Source organism: Cavia porcellus, unplaced genomic scaffold, assembly GCF_034190915.1.
Source record: "Cavia porcellus strain 051 isolate PalLab524CR breed Dunkin Hartley unplaced genomic scaffold, mCavPor4.1 scaffold_7, whole genome shotgun sequence".
NCBI lineage: Eukaryota > Metazoa > Chordata > Mammalia > Rodentia > Caviidae > Cavia > Cavia porcellus.
The window spans coordinates 94,532,288-94,546,876 of NW_026947490.1; the positions used below are offsets into that span (position 1 = coordinate 94,532,288).

The 14,589-nt window shown below is 39.2% G+C and overlaps 1 protein-coding gene across 1 annotated transcript in view; it reads right to left on the bottom strand.

Moving 5' to 3' along the window:
- The window catches only part of Atg5 (autophagy related 5), a 113,843-nt gene extending 101,164 nt beyond the window's left edge, over nt 1-12,679 (bottom strand). Inside the window, exons 1-2 of the mRNA XM_003466029.5 lie at nt 12,443-12,679; nt 481-644 (exon numbers count right to left, since the gene is read on the bottom strand). Of these exons, the coding sequence (XP_003466077.1) occupies nt 481-588 (108 nt within the window). The 5' untranslated portion in view covers nt 589-644; nt 12,443-12,679. The remainder of the gene's footprint in view (nt 1-480; nt 645-12,442) is intronic.
- Between the last annotated feature and the right edge of the window lie 1,910 nt (nt 12,680-14,589).

The window sequence follows — 14,589 nt, forward strand, 5'->3', positions numbered from 1 at the left end:
AGATTGAACCTAGGGCCTACCACCTACGGCTAAGCATGTACTCTACTGATGAGCTGCATCTGCAGCCTGACTCCACATATGTATAAGAAAAAGAAAGTCAAGGAGGCATCATATTATGTCAATAGTGATTTTCTACTCTACTAAGACTACAGGTCATTTTTATTTCATTATAATTGCTTGTCTTTTTTAATTTTTTACCAAAGTATAGACTACGGTGGTACCTCAGTTTAAAAGCTTGATTTTTGTCATGATTCTTATCACAAACACAGTTGGATGAGAACCAAATAAAATTCAATGATTTGGTTCAATGGTGATCCTATGGGGAAATTTGCTTTAGTTCTCATCCAATTTGGTTTGCGAGCAGAACTGCAGAAAGAACTGAGTTCGCTAACTGAGGTTCCACGGCAATGGTATATAAAACGTTAGGTAAGAGCCTTTATTTATAAAAATGGACATTTTTGCCATTATCAACATACTTACATAGTATGGTTCTGCTTCTCTTTCAGTTATCTCATCCTGATACAAAGTAAAGCAAGTTGGAATTCGTCCAAACCACACATCTCGAAGCACATCTTTGTCATCTGTCATTCTTCCAATGGTTAAAGCAGTACATATAGGCTAATTTTTCTTCAACCAAGGTCAAACTAAAAGTAAAATTAACAGCATTAGTCAGATCTTTGCAAGGAGAAATGAATCCACCACAAAACAAAAAGTCTATAAAACAAAAAAAAAAGTGGCATGAATATTATTCACTTCAAAACAGAAAATACAAAACTGAACCAGGCACAGGCGCAAACAGCCAGTGCTCCCCCAACTCAGAAGATAAGGCAGGAGGATTGCTTGAGTGCAGGAGCTTGGGTGTAGCCTACGCAACATGAGACCTCGTTTTTTTTGGTTTTTTTTTTTTTTTAAAGAAAAACCAAGGCAGGTGTGGTGGCACAAGCACAGAATCCCAGCTATTCAGGAGGTTCAGACAGGAGTATTACAAGGTGGAGGGTTGCCTGGGCAAGGCGGCAAGATGCTATCTTGAAAAATAGAAAGGGTTAGAGGGCCCCAGATTTGATGCCCAATATCATAAACAAAATAAAACCATGTGATCAGCATTCTTTAGAATGCAAAAACTAAATCCAGATTTATCATTTATTTAAAAGGATCACAAACCTAGCCAATTCAAGATTCACACACAAGTAATAAACTACATCAAAATAAAACTATACCGTACTTGCATCCTTCTTTTATATCCAGAAGAATCTTATCTAAAGAGAACTCTGTGATCATTAACAGCCCAAGTCCAAATGATCATTCTCACAATTATACCTGCCTCATTCAGTACATTTAACCTGTCCTAATCCAAGTACTATCGTCTGGATGAGAAATAAAACCAAACTTAAGCAGTGTGTAAAAATCTTTACACAAACCTATTCCCCATTCTAAATTTTAGGATTTCTTTTCTCCTTCCCTTGGTACTAGATATGACACTCAAAACACTCTACCACTGACCTACACTCCCAGCTTTTTAAAAAAATGTTTTATTTTGAGATACAACCCCTAGACTGCCTCAAACTTGTGATCTTCCTGTCTCAGCCTCCTGAGTAGTGAATTATAGATCTATACCACCATGCCTAGCTCCATTCTAATTTCATCCAATCCATAATCTGATCCAACCAATATTTGCAGTCTGATTAATGATACTTCCGCTCATAAACTCTTGCAAAAGTAGCCCCATATCATACCTTGCTCTAATTACTATCATTATCTAAGCTAATATGCTTTTCTCTCATTTACTCAAATCCCACCTACTTTGTAAACCAAACACATCACTCTCTTTCCCAATGAACCAGTAAATATTCCTACCATGTACTATCAGAATATTCCCTATACCACAAATCTAGCACTAGACTTGCTGTATGTAGACATATTCTGGGTATGGCAGAAGGACACGGTCTTTGATCTCTAACACTGAACTGTCTTTCAGTGTTAATATTCCACAATTAAGGAGCACTATAACGTACCACTTGAATAAATGCTGAAAGAACACTGGTAATTCTTCAAATAATTCAGTATGTGGCACTTGAATACTAAGATTCAATAAACCTATTCAAATTATCTTTCCCATCTTTTCGCTCTATTCATGGGCAGCTAATTCCTAATTCCTTAATGTACCCTATGAAAACATTCCAAATCATAAGCAAACCCAAGTGCCACAAAAATTTTTTTTAAAATATCAATTACAGGCGAGGGATTTAGCTCAGCGGCATAAGCGCTTGCCCTGTAAGTACGAGGCCATGAGTTCAATCCCTGGTACAAAAAAATAAAATATCAATGACTAACATTGAGTTATTGAAGGAACTTATTTTCTTTCTTTTCCATTGCCCTGACCAACATCAAGCATATTAAAACTGCTATAACTCAGTTAAAGCGCCAAGTTGGAAGTCAACTGGATACAACGCCATCCACAGGTAAATAAACTGAACAGGTGGAAAAATCTACCCAGCATAAAAATACTGGCAACAGTCAAATCAGAAGGAGAGCCACAGTTATAGACTAGTGTTATTTTAAAAGCACACTAGAAGGCTGAGCATGGCGGCACACGCCTGTAATTCCAGCACCTAAGAGGCTGAGGTAGGAGAATCACTTCGAGTTCAAGACCAGCCTGAACTGCATAGTGAAACTGTCTCAAAAGGACCAAAACAGAAAAAAGACAAAACACACTATTACAGTATTATTTTACCTTTTATTAAAATAGGAAAAATAACTATTTTTGGTAAATTAAAACCAGTAAATATTTTAAAATTGGTAAACATATAATTTACATATGTATAATTCAATATATATTAACCTTCATGTAAGTCCACAGTGAGCCTCAAATTCAACCATACTGAGTTTTTTTTACAGATCAGAAAATTTCCAAATTTACAGATCACACAAAATTAATTCACTGAAAACAGGAAAGTACTCACTAATTCTTGATTCCATCTAATAAACTGTCCTTTTTAAATAAATTTACTAACTTAGCATGATGGTACGTGCCTGTAATATTAGCACTCTGAGAGGCTAAGGAAGGAAGCTCAAGGGTTTGGGCCCAGCCTGTGCAACTTAGCAACCCTGTCTTAAAATAAATGTAAAAAGACAGGGTTGGAGGCTCAGTGCACAAGAGCTCTAGATTCAGTACCCTGGTGCCACATACATACCTGCAATATATACGTAAATAAACTTACTAGTACCAGGAATTAATAAAATCTGGGTTAGGACAAGTAACTTAAAATTGAATTTGATATAAAGGTGGCAAATAGTAGTTTGACAACCATGATACATCCAATAGACAGCTAAAACAGAGTCTCTTTTGCTCACCTAAAGAAAACAATATGGAACAACAAGCTCCCTTACTAACAGATTTTAAGAAAATTACATTATAGTTTTAGTATTTCCGTTTTCTTGGGTCCAATAAAACCCAAGGCTCTACCACAGAGCTACATTACCAGTATACTTTAATTATAATTTTAAAGTTCAAAAGTCATTATCAACATTGTCACATTGTATAAATTTTTTCTTCTGAGAAAAAGAAAATATAACTCAAGCTGGGTGTGACAGCACTAACCTGTAATTATTGCTACTGAGGAGGCTGAGGCAAGGGATCTCAAGTTGGAGACCATACTGGAAAATTTTTTAAAACTTATAAAAGGCTGGGAATGTAGTTCAGCTCTCCTGGCATTGGGGGGAGGGGGGATGACTGATCTCGAGACAACTCAAACTTAAAGTGCATATGGCCATCTAAGGAAAGACAACTCTACTAGCTCTTCCCTTCTCTCCCCTAGCTAGCACTGTCCTTCAAAAAAACAAATAGATGGGGCTGGGGATTTAGCTCAGCGGCATAAGCGCCTGCCTTGCAAGCAGGCAGTCGTGAGTTCGATCCTGGTACCGAAAAAAAGGAAAAAGACAAAAAAAAAAACAAAAAAAAACAAATAGATGTGATGGGTCAGATTCCAAAGCTCCCACCTATCACCATAACCCAAAACATTATTCATGTCAATGCAACTTCCTCCTGTCTTGTGTGGCCCGTCCTTACACTTGCCTGTCCTGCTCTTTCTTTGCATGTCATTCTCTTCTGCCTCTCCCTTTCATGTGTCAGAAGAATCAAAACAAACAACCAATGTTCTCTCTTCCTTTCTGACAGACTCTTCCCAAAAGTCATACAAATGGACTTAGGAAAAGAGTGAATATCTCAAAAGTCAAACCACATTCTTGGGTTTTGCTTGTGCTCTAGACAAGCTCACCAAATTCTGCAGCAGAATTTCAAGTACAAAAGCTAGTGTAAAGCTAAGCAGGAATGGTGGTGCATGCCTGTGACCCCACCACCTAGAAGACTGAGGCAGGAGGGCTACAAGTTTGAACCCAACCAGGGCAAAAAAAAAAAAAAAAAAAGGTACAGGATGTAACTCAGTGTGAAGGTACTGGAATCAATCCCCAACCAACGAGGAAAAACACTGGTATTTATATCTTTCCTTCTTATTTCTTTTTTATAAGACATCAAGGGAGACAAAATGATTTAGCCAGGACAGCTAAAGGTATAATGCAATAATTGATACAAATTTGCAAAATAGAATTCATAGAACAGATTTATGAAATGCAAACAAGATTAATTACTGCCTTATAATACACAAACTCAAATTTATTAAACCTTAAACTGTCAGTTGTTCATTATCAATAAACATTAAACAGTTATTCATTATCAATAAACATTCATCTATAATGAATTACATGAAAAAGAATATCTCTAGTTTGATACCTATAGTTAGCTTAAAAAGGTATAAATATTGGTGATATATGCATAAATGTTGCAAGTTTTTGTTTTTGTTTTTGTTTGTACTGAGGATTGAACTCACAACCTCACGCTTGTCAGGCAGGCACTTGGGCTGCTGAGCTAAATCCTCAGCCAATATACACCTAAACGTTAAAAAAGATGTGAGTTATCAATAATCTTTTTGCAGAGACAGAAAAATTTTGCCTCTTAAAAGGACTATAATGTAGGGGTTAAAAATGAGAAAGGCAGCTGGCATGGTAGTACACGCACTCCGGAGACTGAGGCAGGAGGATCATTGCAAATTCAAGGTCAGCCTGTGCTACAAAGTGAGTTCAAGGACAGCCTGAACTACATAGTGAAACTGTCTCAAAAAGACCATGTGCGCGCGCACGTGCATGCACACACACACATACAAAAAAAGAAAAATGGAGAGCCCGACTGTCTGTACCCAAAGCTTAGCTCTATCATTTAATGTGTGATGGCAAGTAAGTCACTTAACTTCTCTTCATCTGTTTTCTCATCTATGATATGGGAAAAAAGCACTCTGCCTGTTAGACGTAATAGCTAAGTAAACTAACATATATAAAAATCAATAGTAGGGCTTCATGACTGACAACAATAACCTAGCTATTCCAAAAGGTGAGGCAGGAGGATCATAAATTTGAGACCAGCTTGGGCAATGTAAGGAGATTCTGTCTCAAAATAGTATTTATGAGCAGGCATAGTGGCCCACGCTTGCAATCCCACTCAGTAGAATTCAGTAGGCCAAGGCAGGAGGATCACCGTTAATTCAAGGCCTGCCTGGGCTACACAGTAAATTCAAGGTCAGCCTGAATTACAGAGGAGACCCTGTCTCAAAAAATAAGTAAGCAAGCAAACAAACAATTATGTATTTATAAAAGGCTGGAGATGTGGCTCAGTGGTACAGCACTTGTGTAAACATGTGCAAGGCCCAATCCCAAGAAACAAAAAAAACAGATCAATATTTAAAGACTTTAAAGGGACAGGGTGGTACAGCATTCAGGAGGCTGAAGCAGGAGGATCTCAAGTTCTAATCCAACATGGGCAACTTGGCAAAACTGTCTCAAAACTAGAACGGAGTGGGGATGTTACTCAGTGCATAGGCGCTGGGTTTGATCTCCAGTACTACATTGGGAATGAAGAATAATCAAAAGCATTTATAATACCCATTGAACACTGCTACAATCAACTGAGTCCAAAACATCTACCTGACAGTTCCAGTTCTGTGACATATGACCTCAAAATTAACAAAGCAACAATAATGACTTTTAAAAAGCTCAGTCAAGAGACAGCAATACAGTTCAGTAGAGACTATCTGCCTGCTATGCAACAGGCCCAGATTTGATGGGAAGGGAAGATGACACAATATGAAATAGCAACAACAATCTTAAAACCCTGGAGGCACTGCTCACACGGTATTATAATCTCTACATATACTAAGCATAACATTCATTTTTCGCGTCTTTTCCATGCCTTTGTCCGTGCTGGCTGCCTTAGCCTAAAGCAGTCTTTTCTACTCTGTCCTCCAATTTAGATATCCTCTTGGAAAGAATGCAAACAGCCTTTCTTCTGTGCATGACTCTCTTTATCACACCTTTACTTTTTTCTCCACTACAGCATTTACAAACTTATATTAAAGATGTGGATGTGTATGTATGGCTCCTCTAGCAGAATATAACACATTTCTTTGTGGGAAAAGGTTGTATTTCATTTACCTTTGTCAACCTGATACTTGACCAGTATATGGGATACAGTATATGTCTAGAAATGGTGTACTGAATTTGAGTTTTGTGGGAAAACAGTACATCAATGCAAAATCAAAGCCAGCACGGAGACATCATAGATGCTATAATCACAGCACTTGGAAAGCTGAGGCAGGACGATCACTACAAGTTCAAGCCTGAACAACATTTAAAAAAATCCCATCAAAAAACAGAACAAAACAATTATAGAGCCAAATAAAACCCAAAAAACTGAAGTAAACAACTCAGATTACATTAATATCAGATAACAGATTATATGTTACCCAAAATACTAAGTAATTCCATAAACATTGTACATATTAACACTTGATTCATGTAAGCCCAATTATCCCCATTTTACAAATGAATTTGAGATGGAAAAGTTGGGGGTTTTTTTCAAACCTTGTAGTTAATAAATGGCAGAACCAAAATCACAAGCAATACCAAAATTTGCTAATCTCGTAGTCATTTTATCATATTGGACAGTTTCCAACATCTCTTCCAACTCCAAACCATGTCTGTATTACAATGCTACCTCAGTACTAGTCATTAAATGATTCCAGGAGGTACAACAAGTACAAAACAAATTGTTTTTGCTGGAAAAGGCAACAAGTCACAAGGAATCAACATACACAGGGTCCAGTTTACAGGTCAGGTATCAAACAAAGGACAACTACCAGAGTAAAATGTTTTTATCAAAATACATGGAATACCAAATGCAAAGCAGTTGAATACTGAGATTTGACTGTATAACTGTTTCTGTGTGAGAGCTGTTACGGACAAGGGGATTAACATTTGGCATCTGAAGCCAGGTATGGCGGCACATCTCTGTAATCCCAGCTGTAGGGAGGCTAAGGCAGGAGGATTGCTTCAAGTTTCAGGCCAGTCTGGGCTCAAAGTGAGTTCAAGCCCATCCTGAGCTGCACGATATGACCCAGTCTCAAAAAGACCAAAAAAATAAAATTGTAAAAAAAGAAACATTTGGAATTTAAAAAACAAGTAGACCACAGACAGAAAAGACCAATTCAGATACTCTTCTACTTATGGTGGGGTTACACATCATAAACACATCATAGCTTGATATATCATGAGCAGAAATGTATTTAACATGTCTAACCTACCGAACATCATAGCTTACACTGTGGGGTACAGGCTGTTTGCCTTGTGATCCCATAGCTCACAGAATCGTAGCTGTTACTACTACTGGGCAATGCAAAAGTTGTAATACCACACATGCTACCCAGGAAAACCAACATTCAAAATTCCCCAAATGGTTTCAACTGAGCAATGTAATTAATGTATATTGCTTTCCCACCATTATAAAGTCACAAAACGTCAAAAAATACTAAGCAGTACCCACATTAGCTCAAGGACCATTTATCTGTATTCTAAACAGGGAAAAACAACACCATTAAATATAGGAACAACATCTGTGTCAACTTTTCAGGAAATTTTGGGTAGGAAGTATTAGGAGATAATGAAAGAGCTAACACTGACATGTTTAAATATACTAAACAAGTCCCTTCACTAAACCTCAATTTCTTCTCTTTTACATTTGAGATGGAATGAGTAATATCTGCATCACAAATTTGTTTTTGGGGGAAAAAACTGTAAGTTTGTTTACTACAGTAATGGATACACACCAAGAAATGTAAATCATTATTCCTTGGCACTAAAAAAATTTGTAAATGTGAAATAAAACTAGATCATAAAGCATACCATACAGAAGACCGTGGAGGATTTCAGAGTTCTAAGTGATATACTTCTTGATTTGATCTCATGTTAGTTATAGATCTGACTAATGTCCATTACTGTATCAAACACATACCTTAAAGAGAGCCCAGCCAGGAAACAATTTCATCAACTACCAAGAAAAGAAATGATTGCTTGATTTAGAATGGTATCAAGAGACAGACTGTTTTTAAGAAAAAATAAACAGTAATTGGTGAAAAGAAATGGAAGGATAAAGAACAACAACACAAAACACTTATTTACATGCTGATAGTAGACAATTAAGCAAAGTACTTAAGGAGCTTGAAATCACATTGGCATAATTTAAAACCTGACTTTCTCTTAGGAGCTCTATGTCCTAGGACAATAACCCACCCCCATCTGATCTTCAGATCTATAAAATGAAGATAACTGATATCCACTGGCGCAAGTATTTAGCACACAGTAACCACTCAATAAATGGTCTTATGTACTTAATATGTACATGATTTCCTACTCAAATGGTGTATGTACTTAAAATGTACAAGGTTTCTTCATGTTTTCACGGCCTACCTGCTAGAACACTCTTTTGGCCTCTGTTGAACAACTCAATCCTTTCAGTTCAGTAACTTCTCCTTGAAAAGCTTTCCCCCAAACAGCCTTCAGTCAAATTATTTTTGTTGTTATTGCTTTAGTTCAGTTTGCCTTTTTCAGGCAGAATCCCAATGTGCTTCCTAGGCTGGCCCTGAACCCAATTCTTCTGCCCCAGTCTCTCAAGTAGCTGGGATTACAGTTATGTGCAACTAAGCCCAGTAATAATTTCTCTTTTTGTGTTATATTTTTATTTTAATTTTGTTTTTTGGTAGTGCTAGGAATTAAATGCAGAGTGTAGCAAAAGCTAGATAGGTGTTCCATCCAAGCTACGTTCTCGGATTTTAATTTAAAGCCACTTATAGATTTCTTAATTACTTCTTTAATCGTATGTAATACTAAGCAACTTAAGTTATCTTACCTCTCTTGCCTCTAATCACACTGAATAGGGAGTTCCTTGAAGACTGTTACCGTTTACATCTAGATGCCCCCTAAAAGCCTCATGCACTTATAGGTGGGCCTGTGGGAAGATAACTGGTTCATGGGCGTGATGTTCATGAGATTAGTCCCTTATGAGTTGATAGCTAGACAACTTGTTGGGAGGTACACCCTGGTTAGCTGAAAGTGGGTGACTGGGTTGAGACCTAGAGGGTTTCAAGCCTCCCTCTTTGCTTGATCTCTGCTTCGCGATACCATGCCCTGTGCTCCAAACTGTAAGACAAAATAAATCTTTGCTATTTACAGTTGTGACTATCAGGTATTATGTCTCAGCAATGAAAAGTATCTAAGACAACAGTAAAGACAAAAATTAGTCATATTTATTGTCTTATCCTCAATTAACATAGTAAGTACATAGAAGGCTGTGCAATTTTTTGTTAAAGGTGGAGGGGAAACACAGATGTAAATCCAGGTTCTTAAAAGGGAATGGTGCCATGCACGTGTAATCCCATAACTTGGGGCTAAGGCAGGAGGATCGCTGAGTTTAAGGGCAGTCTGGGCTACACAGAGTGTTCAAGGCCAGCCTCAATAATATAGCAAGACCCTGTCTCAATTAATCAATAAATTTCGGTTCTTATTGAGCTCTTCTACATCACTCCTCTCCAAATCAGTAAAATCACACTTTAAAATTAGCAGATCCCATTATTTAGAAACATTTTTCCCTATATATATTACATCATTATCACCATTCAGCTAATTTGAACTACTAGACAGTTCTATTTCTGCATGTAGTTCAGGGCTTGTATCGCAGAAGGTAACCAATCAACATTTGATAACCATTCAGCAAGTAGCACAGGATAAAAATGCACAATTAATAGTGCCTTATACTTTACCTATCAAGAAAAGCTAACCTAATACCTAGAGCTATTTTTGTTCACAAAGCACCCAACTTCTAGAAATTACTTAAGAAGTCAAACACTTAAATAACTAAAAATAATCTCTGCCAGTTGGTCTCCCTTAAATTCAAGAACACTAAACTCAAGCGTGAGTGCCAAGTGCTGCCTCGTACCCCTACATTTCCCTAGCTTGTCTACACCTCCTGTATCACCATGCTGCAACTGTCTCAAATTTCCAAATCTCTTTCCTCATCTTCTTTCTTCTCTCTCCTCTTCTTTCTCTCTGCTAATGTACTTGCTTCCTATTTCCTTTTATCCGTTAATGTGGAACAGAGATTCACAACAGTTTTACAGAACCACTCCACCCTGAAGTATGGGGAGGATCCTGCATATCTCTTCTAAATGTTAAGAGTTCTTAAACCACTCCTTTGTAGATCTTTCTTCTAGCTTTAACTATTAAACCTACAACTCCCATTTTTATCTTCTGCCCAGACTTCCCTTCTGAACCTGTTTCATGTACGCATATTACTGAATACTGACATTTCCACTGGGAAATTTCATGTACAAAACTGAAAATGATTTCAGATCTCCCTCCCTCCGCCACCCTACTACTCTATAGTCATCCCTGTTTCGGAAGGTGACCATTCTTTTCTTTCGCTGTTTAGTCCACAAGCCTTGGAATCATGCTGGACTGTTCTCCTACACTTGGCTGCTCTCCCTCAGAAACATCTAGAACAGTCTTTCCAAACACCTCCAATAGTATCACCCTGATCCAAGTCACCTGACCTTCAGCCCAGATAAAGGCAATGGCCTGCCACCAACTCTCACTATATCCTGCCTGTGCTGTTAGGTCAACAAAGCAGACAGATTCTTTTTAAACATCAGTTAGATCAATTCACTCTTTACTCAAGACCCAGCTCACTGAAAGTAAAAACTAAAGTTCTTACAAAGTCCCACAAGGCTTTACATAATCTTACTCCATTTTACCTGAGTAGCCACCGTTTCTCTAATGCTTGTTATTGTTTTGCAGCCAAACTAGCTGGTATGCTCCAGGCTCCTGGCCTTTCTGGCAGTTGTCATAGCTCTTTCTACACGGCATCTTTATCACTTTCATGTCTTCACTCCTATCCTTTTCGTGGAGATCCCTATGATCTTCTACCCATACCTTTGACACCCCCATTCCCTTTTGTTGCTTTATCTTTTCTCTAGTACTTTTCACCGTATGAAACATACTTTGATTTTTGTATCCGCACCTTCTCTTGTCCATCCCAGTGTGAAGTTCACAATGGCAGAGACTTTTAGTTTTTAACTATTTACTCTAGTGCCTGGCTTGCAATAGGTATGCAGTATTTGTGAAATTAACAAATCGAACACACTCTTGATGTGTGTACACTGTTCTAACAAGCCATATCCACATGGTCCTAGGCGGCTCATTTCTCCCTACATTGACTAACAGGACACTAGACACCAAAGAACAGTTTAAATGTATTGTAAAATTCTAAAGTTTCTCAACTATTAACCTTAGCTCAACATCCTTATTTTCAAATTCAAAACTCAACCAATGACGCTCACAAAAGATATCACAAACAGTTCAGATGAGATCTAAATATTAACAATCTCAAGACCTATCAGATGAATTCTAGAAGGTACTACTGTAACTTCAGTTTCGCATGTCTGTAGAGTCTTATTACTGAAGACATACTATACTTCCTCACATCTCAGAAAAATCTAGAACCAATCCAGTTTCCTAGGTTCCTCAAGTTTAGGTATGATTATTTGAAAGCAATCGAGTATAATAATGTGGAAGTGCTTTACCAACAGAAAATGGCTCGTCAGCATTAAATGTGGCGATTAAAATGAGACCTACGGAATGTCACTGAAAGGATAAATTAGAGGAAACAGCTGAGTTTGGAAAGAATCGAACTGCCCTGTGAAACAGTTATGGTTTAAGTAATTATACCACAGAAAATGCAGCTCCTGAACTAGCTCCTGAGCTTGAGCCTCCCCACCACAGTCCCCCCGCCTTAGAAAGACACACGCACTCCGCCAGAGCCCGCACAGCCAGGCCCCGCAGCCCCGGCCGGGCGGTGTCCGGACGAAGCCCTCAGAGCGGAGGAATCACTTCCCCGCCGTGGCGCCCAGGGTGCACTCCTCACACCGGCCACTGGCCCTCCTCACCACCCCGCCGAGCCCCCAGCCCTCCTACTCCAGCATTTCCTCCCCGCCGGGACACACTCACTTACCCTGCCCGAGCGCCGGCTCCTCCCCCCGGCTTCCCGCACAGGTGAAGACCCGGGGTTCGGGCTCTGCCGCCGGACACGCACTGCCCCGCAGAGACTCAGCAGCCAGAGTCCAGAGAGCGCGCGCAGCCGCAGAAAGCACCGGCACGGAGGTCGGAGCTCGGCTCTGCAGTACTTCCGCCCTCCGGTACCGGCGGACACGACCGGCACCCCAAGTCCAGTCACGCTTGGCGCCCAGAGATGACGTCAGAAGCCCCACGTGACCCGCGCTCCGCCCTCCGGGGTTCGCCAGGCGTCCCCGGGAGCCGGAGTTGCTGTAGAGCATGCGCAGGTGGAGCAGAGCCCTGACAAACGTGAAACCTGAATTCCAGGCTTTCGTGTTGAGTTCGGTGCCAAAACTGGGGGTTGAGGAGGTTAAAGTCTGTAGGACCTGACACCCTCCCTGAAGCGTGATCGCAGCATCCCTTTTTCTGACATCTCAAAATATTATTAAAATGTTAGTTTTCCAAGTGCTATCACGTCCATGTCTCAACTTTTTTAGAACCACGGCAGGCACTAAATAACTGTGTACAAATGAAAATTAGGTGAGCACTGACTTGGTGAGCCCACCTATCCAAGAATGCCTCTTCGTGTTTCTGAAAATAGCAAGCAATTAATAACATTAAACAGTGCTGCCCTGGATCTATGCAGAATTCTTAACTAAGCATTTAAGACTTTTCTCTAAACTATACATAGCATAATACCAGGCATGCTGAGCAAATACTAAAGCTCAAAACGGATTCCTGATCGTAGGAAAGATAAGGAAAATCTTGGTATTAGCTTCAGGATTCTGGCAATCCATAGGTGGGTCACAACTTGGTGGAGCATAACCAACATGTTTTAAATGAAATAGAAAACTGTAGCATGCTTCACGTATGTAAAAGGTGTAAACTGGGTAGAATATGAAATATATTTCTTAGTAAGGCAGACAAAGAAGTTTGAAGCACATTCCTTGTCTGCTCCAGCTACTCAAAGCAGAAATTTTCTCTAGAATATTGCCAACAGTCAGCTATTACCCCTTAGGAAAAAGGCGAATCACTTTCTCAGTGGCAAAAAAAAAGTGTATAGAATTTACTTTGAAATGTACACAAACAATAAAATAAATTGAGATAGGATAAGTATGTGATTAAAGTATAACATAATTGTAGGATCTAAATGATAGTTCTCTATAAATGGCCATTTACTGTAAGATACTTACAACTTTAATATATGCTTGAAATTTTTTCCAATTAAATGCTGGGGGGAGGGCAATATGTGGAAAACCATAATAAGTAATTACATGGACCTAAAATCCAGTTTCCTTTAAATTTTATAAATTGACTTTGTTTTCCTTTCTCTCTCTCTTTTTTTTTTTTTTTTTTTTTTGGTCTTTTTCCTTTTTATCGGTACCAGGGATCAAACTCACGACCCCCTGCTTGCAAGGCAGGTGCTTATGCCTCTAAGCTAAATCCCCAGCCTCTTCCTTTCTCCTTTTGTTCTTCGTCTCTAGTATTATCTATAACAGAAATATCTAACCCCACTTCTAAAGGACATTTCAGATATGAAAACATAGTGCTACAGGCAGCTGAGTTAGTTAGAAATATTATAGGCAGTCAGACAGGGCTAGGCCCTTGAAAAAACCAGCACAGAGGACCAAATGTCTGATGACCTTGGAGGGGACACACACCTCTTGCTGTGGGCAAGATTTGGGGACAGAAGGCAAAACAAATGCAACCACATCCTTAAGTATAATCCTTAGGGATTAAATCTGGATCACCTTGAGAAGCCAAGAGTCACCATCGCAACCCCCTACAGGAAGCATCACTGATCCATAAAGAATCCTCACTTGCTATGTGACTTGCTTTCCCATTTGTCCTTGATTTGGTCAATTTTACCTAAACAATTAAACCTATTGGTTGGGCTGGGGATTTAGCTCAGCGGCATAAGTGCCTGCCTTACAAGTGTGGGGTTGTGAGTTTATGGTAAAAAAGCACTGTCCCACCTTATGCTCATCTACCTGGAGAGTTTCTAGTTTTCCCCAATTTTAGACCTGCCTCACCTCATGGTTTTACTCTATAAAAATCCCTACAAGAGCCAGGTGTGGTGGCTCACACCTGTAATCCCAGAACTCA